Source organism: Bombyx mori, chromosome 10, assembly GCF_030269925.1.
Source record: "Bombyx mori chromosome 10, ASM3026992v2".
Taxonomy (NCBI): domain Eukaryota; kingdom Metazoa; phylum Arthropoda; class Insecta; order Lepidoptera; family Bombycidae; genus Bombyx; species Bombyx mori.
This window is the reverse complement of record NC_085116.1, coordinates 10,709,215-10,728,390: the sequence shown is the minus strand read 5'-3', so window position 1 is coordinate 10,728,390 and position 19,176 is coordinate 10,709,215. Positions and strand designations below refer to the sequence as shown.

The 19,176-nt window shown below is 35.9% G+C and overlaps 1 protein-coding gene across 5 annotated transcripts in view; it reads right to left on the bottom strand.

The window, feature by feature from the left end:
- The window catches only part of LOC101741704 (transcription factor Sp9), an 87,409-nt gene that overhangs the window by 32,370 nt on the left and 35,863 nt on the right, over positions 1-19,176 (bottom strand). Inside the window, exons 1-2 of one of the 5 annotated variants that reach the window (XM_021353476.3) lie at positions 9,531-9,913; positions 458-505 (exon numbers count right to left, since the gene is read on the bottom strand). The exons of 1 other annotated variant lie outside the window; for it this stretch is intronic. In XM_021353476.3, the coding sequence (XP_021209151.1) occupies positions 458-505; positions 9,531-9,560 (78 nt within the window). In that variant the 5' untranslated portion in view covers positions 9,561-9,913. Of the gene's footprint in view, positions 1-457; positions 506-6,134; positions 6,643-9,530; positions 9,914-19,176 lie in introns of those variants that run through there. 3 more of the 5 variants (XM_021353474.3, XM_021353475.3, XM_004923165.5) reach the window with 3 other exon arrangements.

The following is a 19,176-nucleotide window of genomic DNA, read 5'->3' as shown; positions in this document are numbered from 1 at the left end:
TTGTTTCGAAATGTTCACAGATTGCCAGATCTTATTTCCCTAAGGATAAAAATTATCCGAGGGGATGTCGAAAGTTTAACTATTTCGCACTATATTTAAATGCAGCATTTTAATAGTTTTGATTTGATAAAGGCTATATTTGACTAGTTTTAGGCTTTGATTACTTTTATTGTACTCACAGAATTAGATACATTAACTGTAAAAACAGATAATATGTATTAGATATTAGAAGATCGCTCACAATTAATTTAATTCAGATTTACTTTTTATAAAGATGATTTAGTTTACATATTAGGAGATAAAGTTGTTGACTGTTATGCCGTTACATGTGTTCAAATTCTCATTGAGAAATGACAAATTACATGTTTCTATTTCATTTTGTTAAATTATTGTATCTACTGCAGTTTTATATGATGTTAGAATATAAATAGATAAATATATAAGAAATAGTACTTACTAAGATCTTCATGTCCTTGTGATCCGTGGACACGGGGTCGATACTAACCTGAAAATAAACGGAAATTAATAATTCCACTAAAATACGATGTATTATAATATAAGTAAACCCTTATACTAATATTTTAGTTAATGCTTGTCTCATCTGAATCAAGCCAAAGAAGCTTAAAAGTAAATTTAAAAAAAAATACACTTTTCAATACCTAAAATTTAAGGATCAAAATCAGTACAAAATATGCTCTTCTAATTTAATACAGATCTTCTGTACATTTACTACAATGGAACATTTACTAAAAAGTATAGTTTTGAAGGACACAAAATTTGTATAATACAATAATCAATGTATATGTTTAAAAAAGTGTAATTTTATTATTGCGGAAAATAAATAATCAATTTGTGACGTGAGGTCGCTGGTTATCTAAGCTATTATGAAAATGTATCTGATATAGTTAAATGTTTAAAAAAAACAAACATTAAATACACCATAATCTTATTTAAGTTCTAGAATAAAGACCTTAGCTAGGTTAGTGGTAGGCAGCGGCTTGGCTCTGCCCCTGGCATTGCTGAAGTCCATGGGCGACGGCAACCACTCACCATCAGGTGGGCCCTATGCTCGTCTGCCTACAAGGGCAATAAAAAAAAACAAAAGAAAAACAACCAAAAAATAATAATTAGATGTCTATATCTGTCTATATCTATCTTTATTGGTTTATGCATTGCTGAACGACAACCAAAGTTATTACCGCTGGTCATAATGACAATAAAAATAATAAAATCACGCATCAGTACAGCTAGCCAGTTTTATTCCAGTGGGAACGCGTGATAATCTCGTAATAGAATTAGGTAAGATCATTCGTTATTATTCTTGCGAGCTTGCAAGATACCCTACGACTAATAATTAAGATAGGAATGAGAGTTTTAGTAGTAGAAAAATTGGGTAAGAAATACGTTTAAATATTCATGATTGATTATGTAGCATGGTAGTTAGTAGTCCTAACTGCTCGAATAAGGGTCGTGGGCTCGATTTCCACACCAGGAAAAAAAACATGTGCGAACCGGCTTGAGGGCTGTTTATCCGATTCTTTAATATCTTTATATATTTAAATATTAAATACATATAGGCATTAATACAAAAGTATATACAAATATCAATTTATTCGACAGAAAAACCTGATTTGGGCAGATTTATTTCATTGACGAGTGAACAAGCTCACGGTACATCTGGTGTTAAATAGTTACCGGAACTTATAAGCTTCACTACGTGAACGCCGCGTGTTTGTCCCACGCTTCAAGCCGAAACGTATGACTGCTTCATGGCAGAAATAGGCAGGATATTGTTGCTTGTCCGTGCGAGCTTACAATAAGCCCGCGGAGCATACCAGTAAATGCCTGGTATAATACTTAGGAAACGATTTTTTTTTTATTGTAGACAGACGAGCATACGGCCCACCTGATGGTTAGTGGTTACCATCGCCCATGGACTTCAGCAATGCCAGGGGCCGAGCCAAGCCGCTGCCTATCGTTTAATACTCTCTACAAGTCTCGTTTGAAGAAGGACATGTCATAGCGCTCGGGAAACACCGTGGAGGGGAGCTCATTCCATAGCCGGATGGTACGTGGCAAAAAGACCTCTGGAAATGCACTGTGGATGACCGCAATGGCTCCAAGTTGTATGGATGAACTCTACTCCGGTGGCGGGCGGTGCGATGGTAAAAACGAGACGTTGGTATCATCTCGAACAATTCCTCAGAGCACTCCCCATGAAACATGTGGTACAAAATACAGAGGGAACTGAAGTCCCTCCGCAGACGACCCAGAGGTTCCAAACGCTCCGTGAGAATGGGATTATCGACAATCCGAACGGCCCTCTTCTGTATGGAATCAAGTGGAAGATGCTGGTATTTGGGAGCCCCGGCCCAGGGATAGGAGCAGTACTCCACGCGAGGTGCCCATTCTCCGTCTAGTCGCGTTTTTAGACATCTACAGGAAGAGATGAGGTGGTGCCATTCCGAGTTGTCACCGTGCAGTCAAGTCCGATATTATGGAAGTTGTTTGTAAAATATGTATGCAATTCTTTAGAAAATGTTCCTGCCTGCGAATATTGAACATTATCAGATTTGCATTTAGGCCATGATGACTTGCGTAGTAAAAATAATGATTGAAAAATTCGAAAAATTTGTTTTTATTTTAGTAAAATTGAACGACTATTCTTCTAGTAGTTGTATTTGAATTAAAAGTAAAACATTGCCATAACTTATTATCGCCAACTTGCGGCGGTTTATCTATAAGTTTTTTTTTGAATGCATATAATGGACTTTCATTTGAAGTTCAGGCTTCAAAATAATATTTTATTAACAAGAATACTAGTTTAATGGTCTAAGCAAAAGAAAAAAAAGACGTTTTCACCATCAGTCAACACAGTAAAAAAGGCAAACTAATTAGAGATACCCTTAAACGTAACATCATAAGTCGGGATACACACGAGCGAATTTAATTTGGAGCTTTTTTAATTACGGCAGGATTCGACCGAGCGGCTGGTTTCGGCGCCGAGCGGGGCCCAGCCCTGTAATTATGGGCCCCGTAATTGCGAGACCCAACTGAGTGTACCCCCGCCCGACCCCGCACTTCGCCTAGCATCGGATAGAAAGCGCGTTGAAAATTGAATAATTACTTTTAGTTTTTAACACGATAAGTAAAATATTACAAAGGCTACATAATGAAATGTGTGTATTATTTATTCTTAACACAGTATTTTGCGAGACGTAATTAGCTTTTATATGAACGAAGTTAAAAAATTCAAAACTGAATTAAAAATATTCGCTTCATTTCTGTAGTGCTTAGGTTACGGGAAGATGCAATGAAGATTCAACTTTTTTCGTCGGATTCATCGTAGCTTTTTTTATCCTACCTATGCTTATAGCCTTGAGAGGCTATATTAGCGTTACCCTAACGTGTAGGTGAGCTCTCGGGGCTCAAACCGGAGGTTTTGGTAACATTGGCCCTAGCAAGAGCAGTGCTTCGCAGAATCTACCACCGGATCGGAAACGCGACCCACTGAGAAGATCCGGCGAGAAAATCAGTGGGCTGTGTCTATGGGTTAATTTATTTGCCGAGCCCTTCGTCGCAAGCGACGGGCTCGACGAGGACGGTGACCAGGGAAAATTATACTTCTGCACTTCACTAATAAGGTCTGGTAATGAACTTGACTGGTCGCAATAGTAGTGTGGAATGCTAAACGTAAAAATTGAGGTAACTAAGAGCACTGTTAATGGATCGGGAGTAGCACTGCTCTTGTTAGGGCAGATGTTAGCAAATTCTCCACAGACACAGCCTACTGAGTTTTTCGCCGGATCTTCTCAGTGAGTCGCGTTTTCGATCCGGTGGTAGATTCTGCGAAGCACTGCTCTTGCTAGGGCTAGTGCTAGCAACGTCCTTAAGTTAGAGCCCCGTGAGCTCAGCCACTCGCTCGGTTACGCGGGCATAGCCCCTAAAGCCTACCAGCTTAGGTAGGATAAAATAAGCAAATTCTTTCAGGCTAAGCCGTCTGACCACCCACCAGCCAAGGTGAAGCCTGTCAAGAATACTGGCAGCTAGATAGGTAAAAAGCAGCCCACAAAGGGAATGCTGTAGCTCACCTTGAAACAAGAGATCAAAGCCTCCATTTTGGCTATAACGCGTGAAAAGCATGCTATGCGGCAAAATAGGGATAATTGGATATATTTCTAATATACATAATGCAATGAGTTCAATCCATAAAGAAAGAAGTGTAATTAATATGATAGAAGTCGCGAAAAACTGCATTTTTCTAAATTTTAATTATTTTTTATTGTATAACTGAAATTTATTAGAATGATTATTACTATATCCCCAAAACTATTAGCTAAATGAAGTAATAAAAACAAAAATGATACAAAGCTATAATATTCAACGCTTTAACCTTTACAATTATTTAGTTTATCTCTGCGGTTACTCGAGGATAAATATCGGGAACATATGAAACATAGGCGGGATATTATAATAATATTGCATTTACTAACAAATAAAATTACACAAACTGAAGACTGTTTTTTTATAAAACCCGTCAATTAGATAGCTAACATATGTAACATAATATGTTAATATTGAAAATTACACGAATATCAAAAGATACAATTATATTTTTGCAGGTATTTATTTCTATTAAGATAGCATTTTAAGCAGTTATTTCGCTTCAAATAAACCAGTTTTTGTTGGTCTCTAGGTATGTACGCATATTGTAATCATCATTTCCATTCATCTGTTCAATGACTCCAGAAATATTGAAACCTTTAAAGGATTGAAGTTAATTGCGATGACTGGCTCATGTCGGAAAAAATATTTTATCTTTGCATTATAATAATTATAGAGGCACGATCAATGACTAATGTGTAAGAACGATTTCGGTTTTGGAATGATGTTTTAAAATTTGATTGTTGAATTCTGATGAAATTTGACCTGAAGCAACTGTCGATGTAAATCATAAATACATATCGACGCTTGAAAGGCAAACGTGACTAAGCGACAATGCGTGAACTTTACAGTAGACTAATTAATTATTTAAAGTTGAAATACCTGAAAAAATATATATTTTAACGAATCTAGCTGTAGGATTGAAATGATTTTAATAGACCTAGAAATATATATTTTATTGCGCGTCGAATATGGTTATTGCCTATCATTTATGTACAAAGCAGTTATTTTCGCTTAGTCATGTTTGCGTTTCAAGCGTCGATATGATAACGATGAAATAATACGCGGAGTTGCACTTTGATTTAAAAAAAAAACTTTAAATTCCATTTTTTTTAATCTACAATTATCTGCATTTACTTTTTATTTCAATAGAATAAATGCTATAGAAACTACTCGCTAATCTGTTCTATGAATCGTCTGAACTTCGAAATACAATTTGTCTATAATCCACAAAAAGCGACAAACACTTAAAAGTGCAATAAATAGTGAAATGAAAACATGAAAAGAATGGTTGACAATAGAAGAAAGGCTTCGCACGGTTCTATTGGGCCGTCAGTGATCGCGGTATGACGCATGACGGAGCCGCATGAGGTGTTTGTGTGTCGTAATCACGCCAATTAAATATTTTTATTCCATTCCTGCCTTTGTTCGATGTTGAGTTGCCTTTCTGCGTTCATTTTTCTTTAATTTTTTTTTTGTTTTGTGCTTCTTTTGTTACTTTAACTTTCGTATATCAGGGAATTCGATTCTTGTTATTCTCGAATGTTATAATGCTAATCAGTTGTTATGTTAATTTATTATTCATTGTTGTTCTTTTGTGTGTGTGTGTTTTATTAATACTTAATAAGTAGCTTGTATTTTGGGGGAAAGAAATTAGAGGGCTTTCAGCTAGTGTATCGCTAATCTCATTGAGAATTGAAAGTAATTAAGTTGAAGAATGAGTCCTTACTTTTATTACAAAAAATTATGTGTTTCGTGTGGTTATATTTTGTTGAATTACGATGTATGTTGAAGTGCATTCAACACAGTATATTTAAATACACACCAAACACAGAGGCAGGACAAACAGTTAAACAATATAATACGAGATATTTTTCTTCTTTCTAGATATTTCTTCTTCGAGATATTTTTCTTCCGTTTCAAATTAAACAACAAAATAAATTAATAATAATTGCGAAAACATTAATTACCTCGTTGAAGTAACCGTTATTAACATGGTGGGGGACCGGGTGCGGGCCCCCGTGCTGCTGATAATACGCGCAGTTCATCTCAGCCCATGAGAGAATTCTTATTCCTTCTGATCACCGTAACACATCACACGCGACCACAACACAGCGTTAAATCGAGAAGTATCTCGATTACACTCGATAAGTAAATCTCGCTGTGAGCCAATCTCGGTAGTTAATTGCGGGGTCCGGGTCCTATCGAGTCCGCGGCGCGAGTGCAGTACGGTACGCGTCTGTCTCGCCTCTGCCGCGTGGTGGCGCTGCCTGCTATTTGTTTACGGACGGGGCGGCGTTACTGGCACAGGGCGGCTTCTGAGGGCGGGCTCACGAAAAACTGATAGTACTATCATATATTTATTACTTTATATAGAATGTAAGTTTTCCGAGAAGACTATCTAATCTACGAATATTTACTCACACAACATTTCGTTTTCTTTGGAATGCTAAATTCAATATTTAAATGTCCACATATCGTCGCTGTCAAATCAAAATCTGCTTGCTATGTGCAGACACTCTATTTTGAATTAACGAGTAAAAACATTTTCGTATAAAATTTTATATGAAGGTGACTTTTTAAGAAACTATAGATAAATATTAAAGCTATAGACACATAACAGTATTTTTTATACGGTAGATAGGGCTGTGAACTATACGAAAAGGTCAAAATGTAAAAATCTCAAAAAGTACACATAGCAGATTTTGGTTTGACAACGATGATATAACTAACTATATAGAAATAATATAACTATATGAGGAGTGCTATTCGAAAAACCTTGGCCATTCCTAATCTATCTGTATAAACAAACACAATTTGTTTGTCCTTTATAGTATATTCATACGACCATGATGAAACTTAGTACAATTGTTGTTGGAAAAGGATTCTGTCATAGTACCATCAATGCGCAGAAAAGATGGCACATACAAATCGATAGACTTAGCGGACTTTGACTATGAACGGATTTCACATATATTTAAAAAAATATATATATATTTGTGAATTCAACTTTTAACAATGTTGGCCGGAAAATTGACAAAAAAAATCTTTAAGTAACGCGTCACTAATTTCTCGTTAGTTTAAATAAATCAAAAATTTCCTCTCCCAATTATCGCGAGCAATAAACATTTCCGTTTTCTAATAATAATATAAAAAAAAAAACATTTGTATTAATATCCCAAAGAGCTATTATAAAAATTGGTCCATTTTTTACCGTCGCCGATTACTTAGAGGGCGGATACTACTCATATGACAGGATATATTTTTTCACGAGTCGTATCACGCGAAATCTGTTCATATGACGCTTTAACAGCTGTTGCGTTACAAATAAACGTAATTGTTACTTATTTTCTTTTCATTCATTTGTTTTGTGCATGAATCTGTTACTCTGTAGGTATCTAGATTAAAGAGCGCGAGTTAAATTTATAGTATCAAAAATATACTCGTAAAAAAGCTTATTGTACACGTATTCGCGTATCTGTGGTGAATTTGCAGGTTATTAGTAACACATTAGTTACTAATAACCTGATTTTTTTTCCTTATGCTGATAGCCTTGAGAGGCTATTACAGCTTCACACTAACATGTAGGTGAGCTCACGGGGCTCAAACCGGAAGTGTTGCTAACACTAGCCCTAGCAAGAGTAGTGCTTCGCAGAATCTACCACTGGATCGGAAACGCGACCCACTGAGAAGATACAGCGAGAAACTCAGTAGGCTGTGTCTATGGGTTAAAAATAACCTGAGATTTCGAGGCTACGTTTACGAGATAAGATGTGTTATTCAGATAGGTAAGAATTACAATTTAGAAGTTAAATTCCTTTGCCATCGTTGTGATATGAAACTTGATGACACGAAAAAGCAAAATTAAGAGGAGACACATATATAATTATAGGATTTAGTCTACGAGAGAATATAAGAATACTTTTAAGGATTTCACTTTTATCGTCTTTGAATTGGAATAGCTTTATTTTATTTAAGGCGCTAAATATGCGGTTGACGTCACAGCCGCAGTGTCGTTTCTAGCCTTTAGATATGAAGTTGAAATCTCAATAGTGTATATATGTGCTATTTTATGTTTGAAACCGGAATGCATTTCTGTTCTTTGGGAGAAATGTCTAAGATAAACGTGATCGATCTGTCTATCCGTGCAGGCTAACAATGCTTACTTCCACATGTAAAGTGGTGTGTTTGTCCTCCGACAACCACTCAGTAATAGGCGAGTCCGCCGCTTATCTGGCCATTTACGGCAGGAAAATCTAATACCAACTTACAATGATACAACAAAGAAAATGTTAACGAACCTTTATAAACCGAAAATGTTATTACAATTTTGTTTAATTCTTAATTCAAATTAACCTTTTTTTTTGCGGAACTGTACTCATGTGAATATTACAGTAAAAGCTACTGACTCGCGCTTCCTTCATTCGCGTTTTTATTACTATTCGCGGACTAAAAAAACGCTATACAATTCCTATGTTCACGGCTAAATATTTATTTATTCGCGGATCTAATCGTAACATCGGTACATACACATTGATTAAAAGGATTCCAATATGTAGGTACCTATCCAACCGAATATCCTTTTTAAACGCGCTTTCCATATTCACGATTTCACCAGCTTTTACAGTACACTAAAAGACCAAAAAAAATACTAATACAGTTAGTAAAATTTATTGAAAACTCTAATCAATTGAGTTGGATTATGCAAAACATACTCATGCTCTCTTCTGCGCCTACGGTGTCACAAAGCGCCTCAAGAGATGTCACTGCTGATAGGGCGAGTGTTTTGTACTGGATATACAATAACATGCGCAAATGATAGTTATTAGAGCGACCGTCGAGGCGCGTGCGATCGTAATTATTGTAATCTCGGTGCGCACGCTGAGTTCTGTGCAACTGTTCTCTTTCCTTACTGTTGGCTCTATTGTGCATTAACACATTTTCTGCCTCTCCCAGCTGAGACTTTGCTTGCCCACCTATCCTAGTGAAACTGGAAAGGCTTACCTTACTCAAATATGGGCTGAAGCCTTAGAGATCAAGGGCGAGCTGTGAGCGTTGATATCATGAAGACCTTCGACAGGATCTACCAGCTTACAGGATCGTTAGCGATCGTTATTATCATAATCTTTAGTCGGTAAAAGTAATAAGCAAATGTAATAATAAATAAAACTTTTTTGTTTGAACAAGCATTGATTTGTCGATGATCAAAGTAAAATATAGTCACGGAATATATCTACATGAATTAATTGTAGCTATACGATTTGTATACTATTGTAATTTTAGTTTAAAGTTTGAACACATTCTACTTATACAATGGGCTGTTTTGTTAGTTCTTTTTTTTTCAAAATCTCTATACAATTACTTACAGTGCCCACATTACAGTCGCGTGCGCACATGGCGGGGTGGGTCTCGCGCCGCCCATCGTCCGCCCAAACCTACTGTACTTCACAGATCGAGTTGCAATCGCGAAATAACTATAATTACAGTTCGTATTGTGTTTCGGAGATTTGATTCTTAGTTAGTAACTTTATGATTGAATATTACTATAGGGTCGCGATTTTCACGCTACCGTTTGTGTTACAATATTCATAGTTGAAAATGACGTAGATTTTTTTATATTTATTGTTACCGTTAAAAATCTACTATCATACAGATTCAAAACGATAAGTTGATTGGACTCTGGACAGTATTCTTATTTAAATTAAAGATTACAAAATACATTTTGAATTTTTTTATATAAACAACTGACATCATGCTGACACAAAATTAAGGAGACTGACGTTTTTCAATAGACATTTCATATGGTCTACGATTGCTTATCTATAGTCTCTCGGTATTGAATTTATTATGTAGCGCCACGTTGTAGAAATTAATATGTTTTTATTAGCTAATTAGTTTTCAAATACTATAATATGTTATTTGTTAGATTATAAGATAAAACCTGTATTAACCTATTTGTGTGAACTGATTAAGTTCAGAATTGCACGCACACGAATTTTTATCACATAATCAATGTGTACTAAAATATTTTGAAGTCGTCGTGGTTTAAAGGACAAGACGTCCGGTGCATTCGTATGTAGCGATGCACCGGTGTTCGAATCCCGCAGGCGGGTACCAATTTATCTAATGAAATACGTACTTAACAAATGTTCACGATTGACTTCCATGGTGAAGGAATAAAATCGTGTTATAAAAATCAAACCCGCAAAAAAAAAAAATTGCGTAATTACTGGTGGTAGGACGTCTTGTGAGTCCGCACGGGTAGGTACCACCACCCCGCCTATTTCTGCCGTGAAGCAGTAATGCGTTTCGATTTGAAAGATGGGGCAGCCGTTGTAACTATACTGAGACCTTAGAACTTATATCTCAAGAAGGGTAGCGCATTTGCGTCGTAGACGTCTATGGGCTCCAGTAACACCAGGTGGGCTGTGAGCTCACCCACCCATCTAAGCAAAAAAAAAAAACACGTTTGTATAGTTAAATAATTTAAAAATTTATTTTTGAAACAGGAATAATTTAATAATTCTTCCCTTCAAAAAATTTCTTCAGTTATGTTCGAATACAATCTAATAATATTAGCACGCATACAACCCTATCACTGAATTGGTGCAGAGCTATAGTCCGCACAAGGGGTGCCAGTTATCCGTTTGAAATCTCACACCAACTTCCGTTGCATTCTACTTATACAAGAAACGGTCTGGATTGCAGCTATTCTTGTTACAACGACTTGCTTGAGTGTGGGTTACTGAAATGGGATTTTATATATGTAGGCGACGTAATCTTTAAGCTTCTTAACTCTGCTTTAATGCACAGCATATCAATTTAATGAAATACTGTGAATCTGATTTTTTAAAATTCATGTTGGCAGGATTTTCATGAGTTGTGTATAGTCTATATATGTTGTGTATGTTATAGTCTGTGGTTTTAATGAAAAAACAAAATCCATGGACTTTTTGGCGGGAACGCGAGGAGTGAAGTTGTGTGATTTGTTTTATTTTGTCTATTTAGTGTTTCTTCAGGTTTAAATGTGTAATAGCGGTGGTTTATTTACTGTTTAATATCTGTGAAAGTGGGAAAATAAAACAAAGCCGCTGGACGTAACTTCTCGGGTTCCTACAAAAAGTCCACTGAAAAAATCTCAGTAAATGACCACCATTTTACTGAGATTGTGTTTCATCCCATATCATCATCATTTAATTTCATCCCAGTTGAATAATGTCTCAAATTAATCATATTAATATCATTTCACTCAATTTTATCATTTTTCATAAAAATAAGAATAAAAACTAACATGACATGACTTAAAGGTCTTAGTTACCAGGTCATAAAATCTCTCATATAAATTTCATGTAACTCATTCTTACTTTTAAATTCGATGTTTTTAGATTAAGTTAGAAAACTTTCAATCAGCTTTGAAATTTAGTCGTTTTATCAAGATCCGATTTATGTATACGAATAGGTACATCAAAAATAATCCGTTTTAATCTACATAGAAATCCAAAATATTGTCCGAATTCCCATTGATAGATCGTATTGTTAACGTAGTCAGTTCAAATTCATTTCGTATGTTCATTCATAGTGTACTCGTTTCAATGGTGCGACATTTGAGGACGGCTTCCTATGCAAAGTCTCGCGTAATCCCGGAATAAAGGCATTGAATGTTTCCGTTCGATGTATCAGTATGGGAACTGCACAAGTGTCACCAGACAATAAGCCCGACGAGATGTTCACTTGACAAAGCGTCATTACACGTCATACTCGACAATGTTTACTGTGATAATAGGATTAGTTTTGAAGAGAGAATTGTGTTTTCGAATATTTAGAGTTTTTCAATTCGTATCGTAAATCAGAGTGACACTTTTTATTTATGGTGCGTATGATTTCAAATTCGGAATTTAGATGTTAAAAAGAGATGTATTATGAATATGAAGGTAAATATAATATATAAAAAAACATAGCCTGCAATGTAAATCGTTTATAATTAATTAACACAGGGTATTTACACTCTCAATGGAAAGTTGGGAGTATCTGGTAGTAGGACCTCTTGTGAGTCCGCACGGGTAGGTACCACCACATATTTCTATTCTATTTCTGCCGTGAAGCAGTAACGCGTTTCGGTTAGCAATAAAAAAAAATCTGCAACAATCGTTCTGTTCTATTACGGGCACACGTAATGTGTGCTTAATTTTGTAAATTAATGTTGTTTCGAGTTTCCTTGGAGTCATTTTTATTTTTTTTGTATAAATAAGTGAAAGATTTCATGATTCACCTGATTTTAACTGGTTATCGAAGCCCTTAGATATCACAGAGAAAATGCAGCCTTGAAACATGAGGTCTAAGTCTCATTTGTGTAATAACTAATTACGCAAATTAGAATTTAGAATTTGATTTTTATTACATGATGATATTACATCGTGGAAGTCATTCGTGAACATGACTTAAATACGTATTTCATTGCCTGCGGGATTTGAACACCGAAGTGGTCGCATCGCTCCATTCTTGCGAACCCCAGCCGCCTGTCTTATCCTTTAAGTAACGCCGGCATACGCTCATCCACAAGTTTTTCCCCAATTATTTTTCCCTTATTGCTTATGAAAACATCAGTAGAGACGATCCCATGTCATAACGTGGATGGTGACATTATTGTTAGCCGCCAATCTATAGAAATAAAAACCTACTCACAATTTGCATTAAAACAACACAAACATCATGTCCTCGCATCATGACACACAGCACGAGCCGGGAACCGCAATAATCACGATACGAAATGTTGCCGCACTCATGACAGCGACGGCGAACAACAAAATAAACCAGCAAACCCGTGTAATAATGGTGTTTCCACCCTATAACAATAACTATATAGTAGTCGAGAGCTTTTACGAGCTTTTGTGGACTTGTCGAAGCTCCTACTCGGTGTTTTTGTGACGGATGCCGCTCGTTGCACATTGCTACGTTTTATGTGTCCATGACGTTTTATTGAATATGCTTGCTCTTAAAAGATTCATATTGCAGTGCGTCTTTTAGTACCTAAATTTATTGTCGGTGCCTTCGTCGTGTTGTTGAACGAATGAAATACTTTGTGTTGTTCTCGGTCTCGTGATCTATAAAGAAAAATTGCGCAGACATCTTACGTTACATTTGCATATTTTTGTTTTGCTCTCGTTTTTCGATAGCTCGCTCAAATGCGAAGACAGTGAATGTCACCGCTGGTCTTAATAAATAAGATTAAAGGCTCAATTAATATTGGCGTCTTTCAAACCTGAAAGCAAGATTACTTCATGGCAGAAATAGACAGGGTTATATAAGTAGTGTTGTAGAATTGCAACTTGGGAAATGACTCTCTCTCGCCCGCGCCAAAAATCCTACAAGTTCTTTCGAAATGATGAGGAAAACTTAGCATACCATTTGTTAACATAACGTTTGAACACTTTTTAGTTTATGAATATTAAAAAAAATTGACAATTGATAAAGTTCTATTTAGTTACTATCAGAATTGAACCTCAAAACCCCAAATGAGATTTAACGTTTCAATATAAAAGTTTGAGGATTCAAATTCGAAAATGTACCACCCAACGTCAATAAAACATTAAATGGCCGTCTACGGAAGATCATTTAAATTTAATTATTTAACTAACTTACCTATAAAGTATAATTAAAACATTTGATAAAATCTTGTAGCACGTTTTAAGTAGAAACAGTGATTTTATGAAGAAGAGTAGCGATGCAAAGCGACCGTCCGTTGTTGAGATAAAATTAATAGCAGCCATTAAAGAACGAAACACTCCGAAGAAGACTTCATTAATTTCTTCGCAACAGTACACGCCTTCAATGCCCGAGATAGCACAACGATAGATTTATTAATTATTAAACCTGTACCTAATCGTGGATACCAGTTACGATACGCTATCAATTATTATCATCTGCTATTTTTATAAGCGGAAGATTTAAATTTTTTGTAATAAATTTTTAATATCAAATTTGTATATCAAATACTTGTATATTTTACTTTGTTAGTTGTAAGGGCAGCTTTTTTAATTAATAAAATAACCTAATGTATTTGATTATTATTCTTTCTTTGAATTATTACAACTCTAAGTACTTCAATGAATTAAGAGAACTAAGGTTTTATTTAATCTTAGAAGTAGATTAGTCCCCAATTCGTGGACGCTTCATATCCCTAAGCATCGTGACGCTTTATGATTTAGATTTTATTGTTCAATTTAAAGTTTTCTTGTATTTTGTGGTACTAAATTCTATAAATTAAATTTAAGAAAATGAAAGCTGGTTTTCGTGTATTTTTTTCGATTGAGTTAAAACTTTGTACAGTTGCTGTTATCACTAAGTGAAAGATTTTGTGTTAGTACTTTCAAAATACGATAAGTGTTACGATATTATTTTTTTGATACTGAAGTGTCTTTCACACATTTAGCGAAAGTCAAAACCGAGCGCGGTCGGGTGTGTAATTTACAAATTATTTTTGACATTAAAAATATGTTTTCTGATTATTTTTTTTAGACGTAAAATATACATTAACTTTTCCAGATCCAGGTGTGGGTAGAACGGGGTATACCGGCGCGCGGTTAGGTCGATAGGAGCAATAAATCAAGATATTATCTTCGCGCGAGCATTACAGGCCGATACCGAAGGGTACTTTGCCAGTCTTCGTTGGACACATATATGTATACACACAGATATGTACATAATGTGTATTATAAAGACACGTGTTTAAGCGTTGCGTTGAGTTGTCCGTGGTTTTTTTTTTATTGCTTAGTTGTGTGGACGAGCTCACAGCCCACCTGGTGTTAAGTGGTTACTGGAGCCCATAGACATCTACAACGTAAATGCGCCACACACCTTGAGATATACTTCTAAGGTCTCAGTATACTCACAACGGCTGCCCCACTCTTCAAACCGAAACGCATTACGTGTCCAGAAAAACTTCTTATTGAACTTATTCGAAGCATCAAACTTTGGTTACTAAATTAAATTAAACACGAGTTAAATTAGTGAAAATGTTCGGTCAAGTCCTCGGTCCCGGAAAACGTTTTGAGAAAGCACATTTTTTCTGTCTCTAGTTATTTCATAACTGAATGCCATATTGCATTTCGGCTCGCTTATTTTTTGATAAAGGTCTAATACTGTGACTTTTCATATTCTATTACGTAAATATGTGTTTTCTATTTCATACTTACAATCAATGGGTCTATTTATGGTTGTCAAATCAACGTAGGTATATTTTCTGGTCCGGGGGTCGAAACTCCTACGAAGTCCTCCCGCCCACGAGGCGCGCTGGGTGACTGAACGATCCGCAGATGTTGGGAGCGAACCGCAAGTCCAAGGACGGTATTTAGAGCCCTACCCACAAACTACCTACACTCTCGCCCAAGCCTCTACTCCCGCGGAAGTTAGAACCCGGTCGAGGTTAGGGGGTTACCGCAGTCAACACCACAACCAGATGCGAGGCTCCTCACCCTAAGGACACTCGAACGATAGAGCCGCTGCCGCTGGTATTCCGGGATACTCCGCTGGGTCGGAATCAGCCTACTGGGTTAGGACGCGATGCACATTAGTAGCGTTTCACTCGGCCTCATCGTCATCACAGAAAGCTCGTTCGTACTGTCTGCTCCGGCTGCCGGAGGACCTCGAAATCTCGCCATGCGGACTTCGCAGCGCCACCACATATAGCGTTATGGACCACGCGTTAAATCAATGTATGCAATGTGTCCATTGTTTTAGTTTCTAACCGTTATATCCAGTTTGGTTATTCAATGCCACTATTTTATTTTGTAAATCAGTTGATGAAAACGTGCGTCTAATACAATATCTGAAATTTCCCCTATAGTAGTATAAAAACAAGGAAATAAGTGAGGCATTTTTAATTGGCCAAAATCTACCTCGCGTACATATTGCCTGGGATTAGGCAATGATATAATCCGCAATATCAATCCCTACTACCTTGAGACATGAGAGATCCAAAAAAAATCTACTGGGACATGCGCTTTCTTTTAAAATTTATATTAAGTTATGATAATGTACGATTTTTTCTTAGAAAAACTCTTGCTCATAGGAGTAGATGCGACCATAAGCTAAGAAAAGTTAAGGTGGAAGTTTTTTACTACCATTGAAGGCAGACGAGAATACGGATCACCAGATGGTAAGTAGTCAATGTCGTTTATGGCACTAGTAATACTAGTAATTAGCACAGCCAAATCGCTCCTGCTAATTGTAAAAATAAATATTCAAAGTAATACTATTAATTTAAAGAAGCTAAGCTAGCAAATTTGAATGTGATTATTTTTGTAGAAAAAAAGCTTTGGAATTATTATTTTTTTATTGCCTTTGTAGGCAGACGAGTATACGGCCCACCTGATGGTAAGTGGTCACCGTTGCTCATGGACGTCAGCGATGCCAGGGGCAGAGCAGAGCCGCTGCCTGTGTTTATTCCTTGATAATTTATTACCCTTGTGAAAATTGGACTTAACATTTGCAATTCACATGCGATAAAAGGGTGAGTCTAAACTGTTTAACCCAAAACGATATCTCAAAAAAAACTTTAAGAATTTTAGTTATTACCTGCCCGAAGCTTCCATACCCACCGAGGGCCAGAGATAAATCGAAAACCAGTGATACAATAAAAGCAACAATCATTGACGATACAATGCAATAATAACGTACTATACCGTATAATTTTGTAGCCAATAATTAAAATTCAACTAAATACGAAAACAAAGTTTCTTTGGAATAACAAATCAAAAAGTAAGGCAGTCGCCGATGGCCAGAGGCGCAATAAATCAGGGGCGCGCTTAGTCCTTCTTAGCTTTTCTAGATAGAGATTTATCCCGTAATAACACGTTGCTTTTCACTAAATCAACCGCCGAATTATCCAGTAGAACTACGATGATTAATTGACTCGGCTGCCAAAGCAGTACCGATGTCTATACAACGTTCATATCTATGTGAAAATTCATTTAAATTTAAAGAACACTTAGCAAATTACTATCAGCAAATGTATTTTATAATAAAATTAAAAATAGCTTTATAGAGATATACGACAAAAGGAAGATCTTCCACCGAGCGGGTGATATTGCTCGGTAGACCGACGGTCCGAATGTTGTTGTTCGGAACTTGTATATATGCGCTTTATCTTGAAAATGTCGTAAGCGAGATTCAGGCATCTGTCAATTATCTTGCGTTGTATGATGGCTACCCGCCACAGCTTATCATATATTAGTTACCAACTGTAGAGTATTATTCTCGTACACATAAATAGTCGTCAAAAAGCAATTACAATGAGTCTTCGAGTTCGTCTAGACTACACGAATTTCATCAGTTATGTATGCCATAAAACATTTAATTAAACTTTATCTTTAATTAAACTTACATGTCGGTTGGTAATATCTCATAAAATAAAATACGTAAGCGCATCTAGGAAGTCTTTATTAAGATTGCGATTGCAAAGAGGCGGGGCGATTCTCTTGTTCGAAAATTTGAATAATCGACACATTACAACAACTCAGCGAATCTCAATTTTAACATTTAATTCAGTGCGTTCTTGCCAACTTTTAATAACAAATCTATTGCATTGCGTTAATTGACTGAAATCAACTTTGTATGAGTAAATTAAAGTCTTGTTTTTCACAAATTAATGCTTTTAGAAATAGTGATTATAATCTTGAGTGAGCTTTAAGTGAGACTTTCTCGGTGGTACAGTAGTTGGCGTTTCTGAATGTTGTGTCGAAGGTCGTGGGTTCAATTCCCACATTGCGCGAACGTTCTTGTGAGGAACAGGTTTATAAGCTTTTTGCCGGGTCGTTTATTATTTATCTATACAAATAAATAAATTTGGAGTGTCTGTTTGTAATAATAAAATAACCACTTTTTACTAAAATGCGTAATTATGTATACACAGTACTAACACCAAAATAACTTTTTATTTATTTTGTCTCTCTGTTTGTCTGTCTTTCTGTTTGTTCCGGCTAATCTTTGGAACGGCTGGATCGATTTTGTCGGGAATATCACTGAGAGGTGGTATAAGAATATGATATAAGAAGTAACTTAGTTTTTTTAGAATAGCTTCGCCCTGTGACGTCACCCGCGGTACTACAATAACCGCGGGTAATATCGCGAGACTCAGCTATTATATGTATATATTTTAGTGCCCATACCACAGGGAATCCTAAATTGAGGCCGTATGACCGTGCGTGATTTGATCCTAGCTATTCAACTTTGGGTTTCGTATTTATTCAATCGCAACAATTGAATCCGCATTTGTTCGATTGCTCGGTTCGAATAATTTCCGATAACGGACAAATAAAAAATCCAAAGTTTGCATACAACGCTCCAGGTCCGCTATATTTCAACAATAATGATAGGCGAACGAGCGTGATAATAATTGGTATTACTATGATCCGAATCAGCTATTATTTTATAATTGAGGGCTTTTGGGCGAAACCCTGCAATTATAAAGAGAGCCTGTAGCAACAGCGAACAACATGCAACGAGGTGAACCAGTTTTTTTTTGCCTCATTCCTTAAATTATGATAAATTCACGAAAAAAAAAAACGTTGTCCAAGTCGTGCACGTGATAAATTCAGTGTTCTTAACCTTATTATACTTTCATCGATAGTTTTTAAATAAGTGATACTCGGTATATTTATTATTATTAATAAGTGATACTCGGTATTAGGTTAAATACATTGATCTGAAGACGACTAATTGTAATAGGGTTTTGATTTTTCGGTTTTTTGCGAGTCGTTGACATAATTTAATGGAATATTACATTATTATGTAATATTACACATTAAATTCGTAAAATCGCACAATAGTCGAAACGTCAAATATAAATGATAATGACATTAAAAAGCGCGAGATTCAACCGGAAAAAAGAGTTTTAAATGAAATTAATAGCTAAAAATATATTTTTTCAAGATTTGTTTTATTAGATTGCCGCATATTAAAAAAAAATTATAAAATTTCCTTGAATTATCTCTCAAACATATATAGAAAGAACAA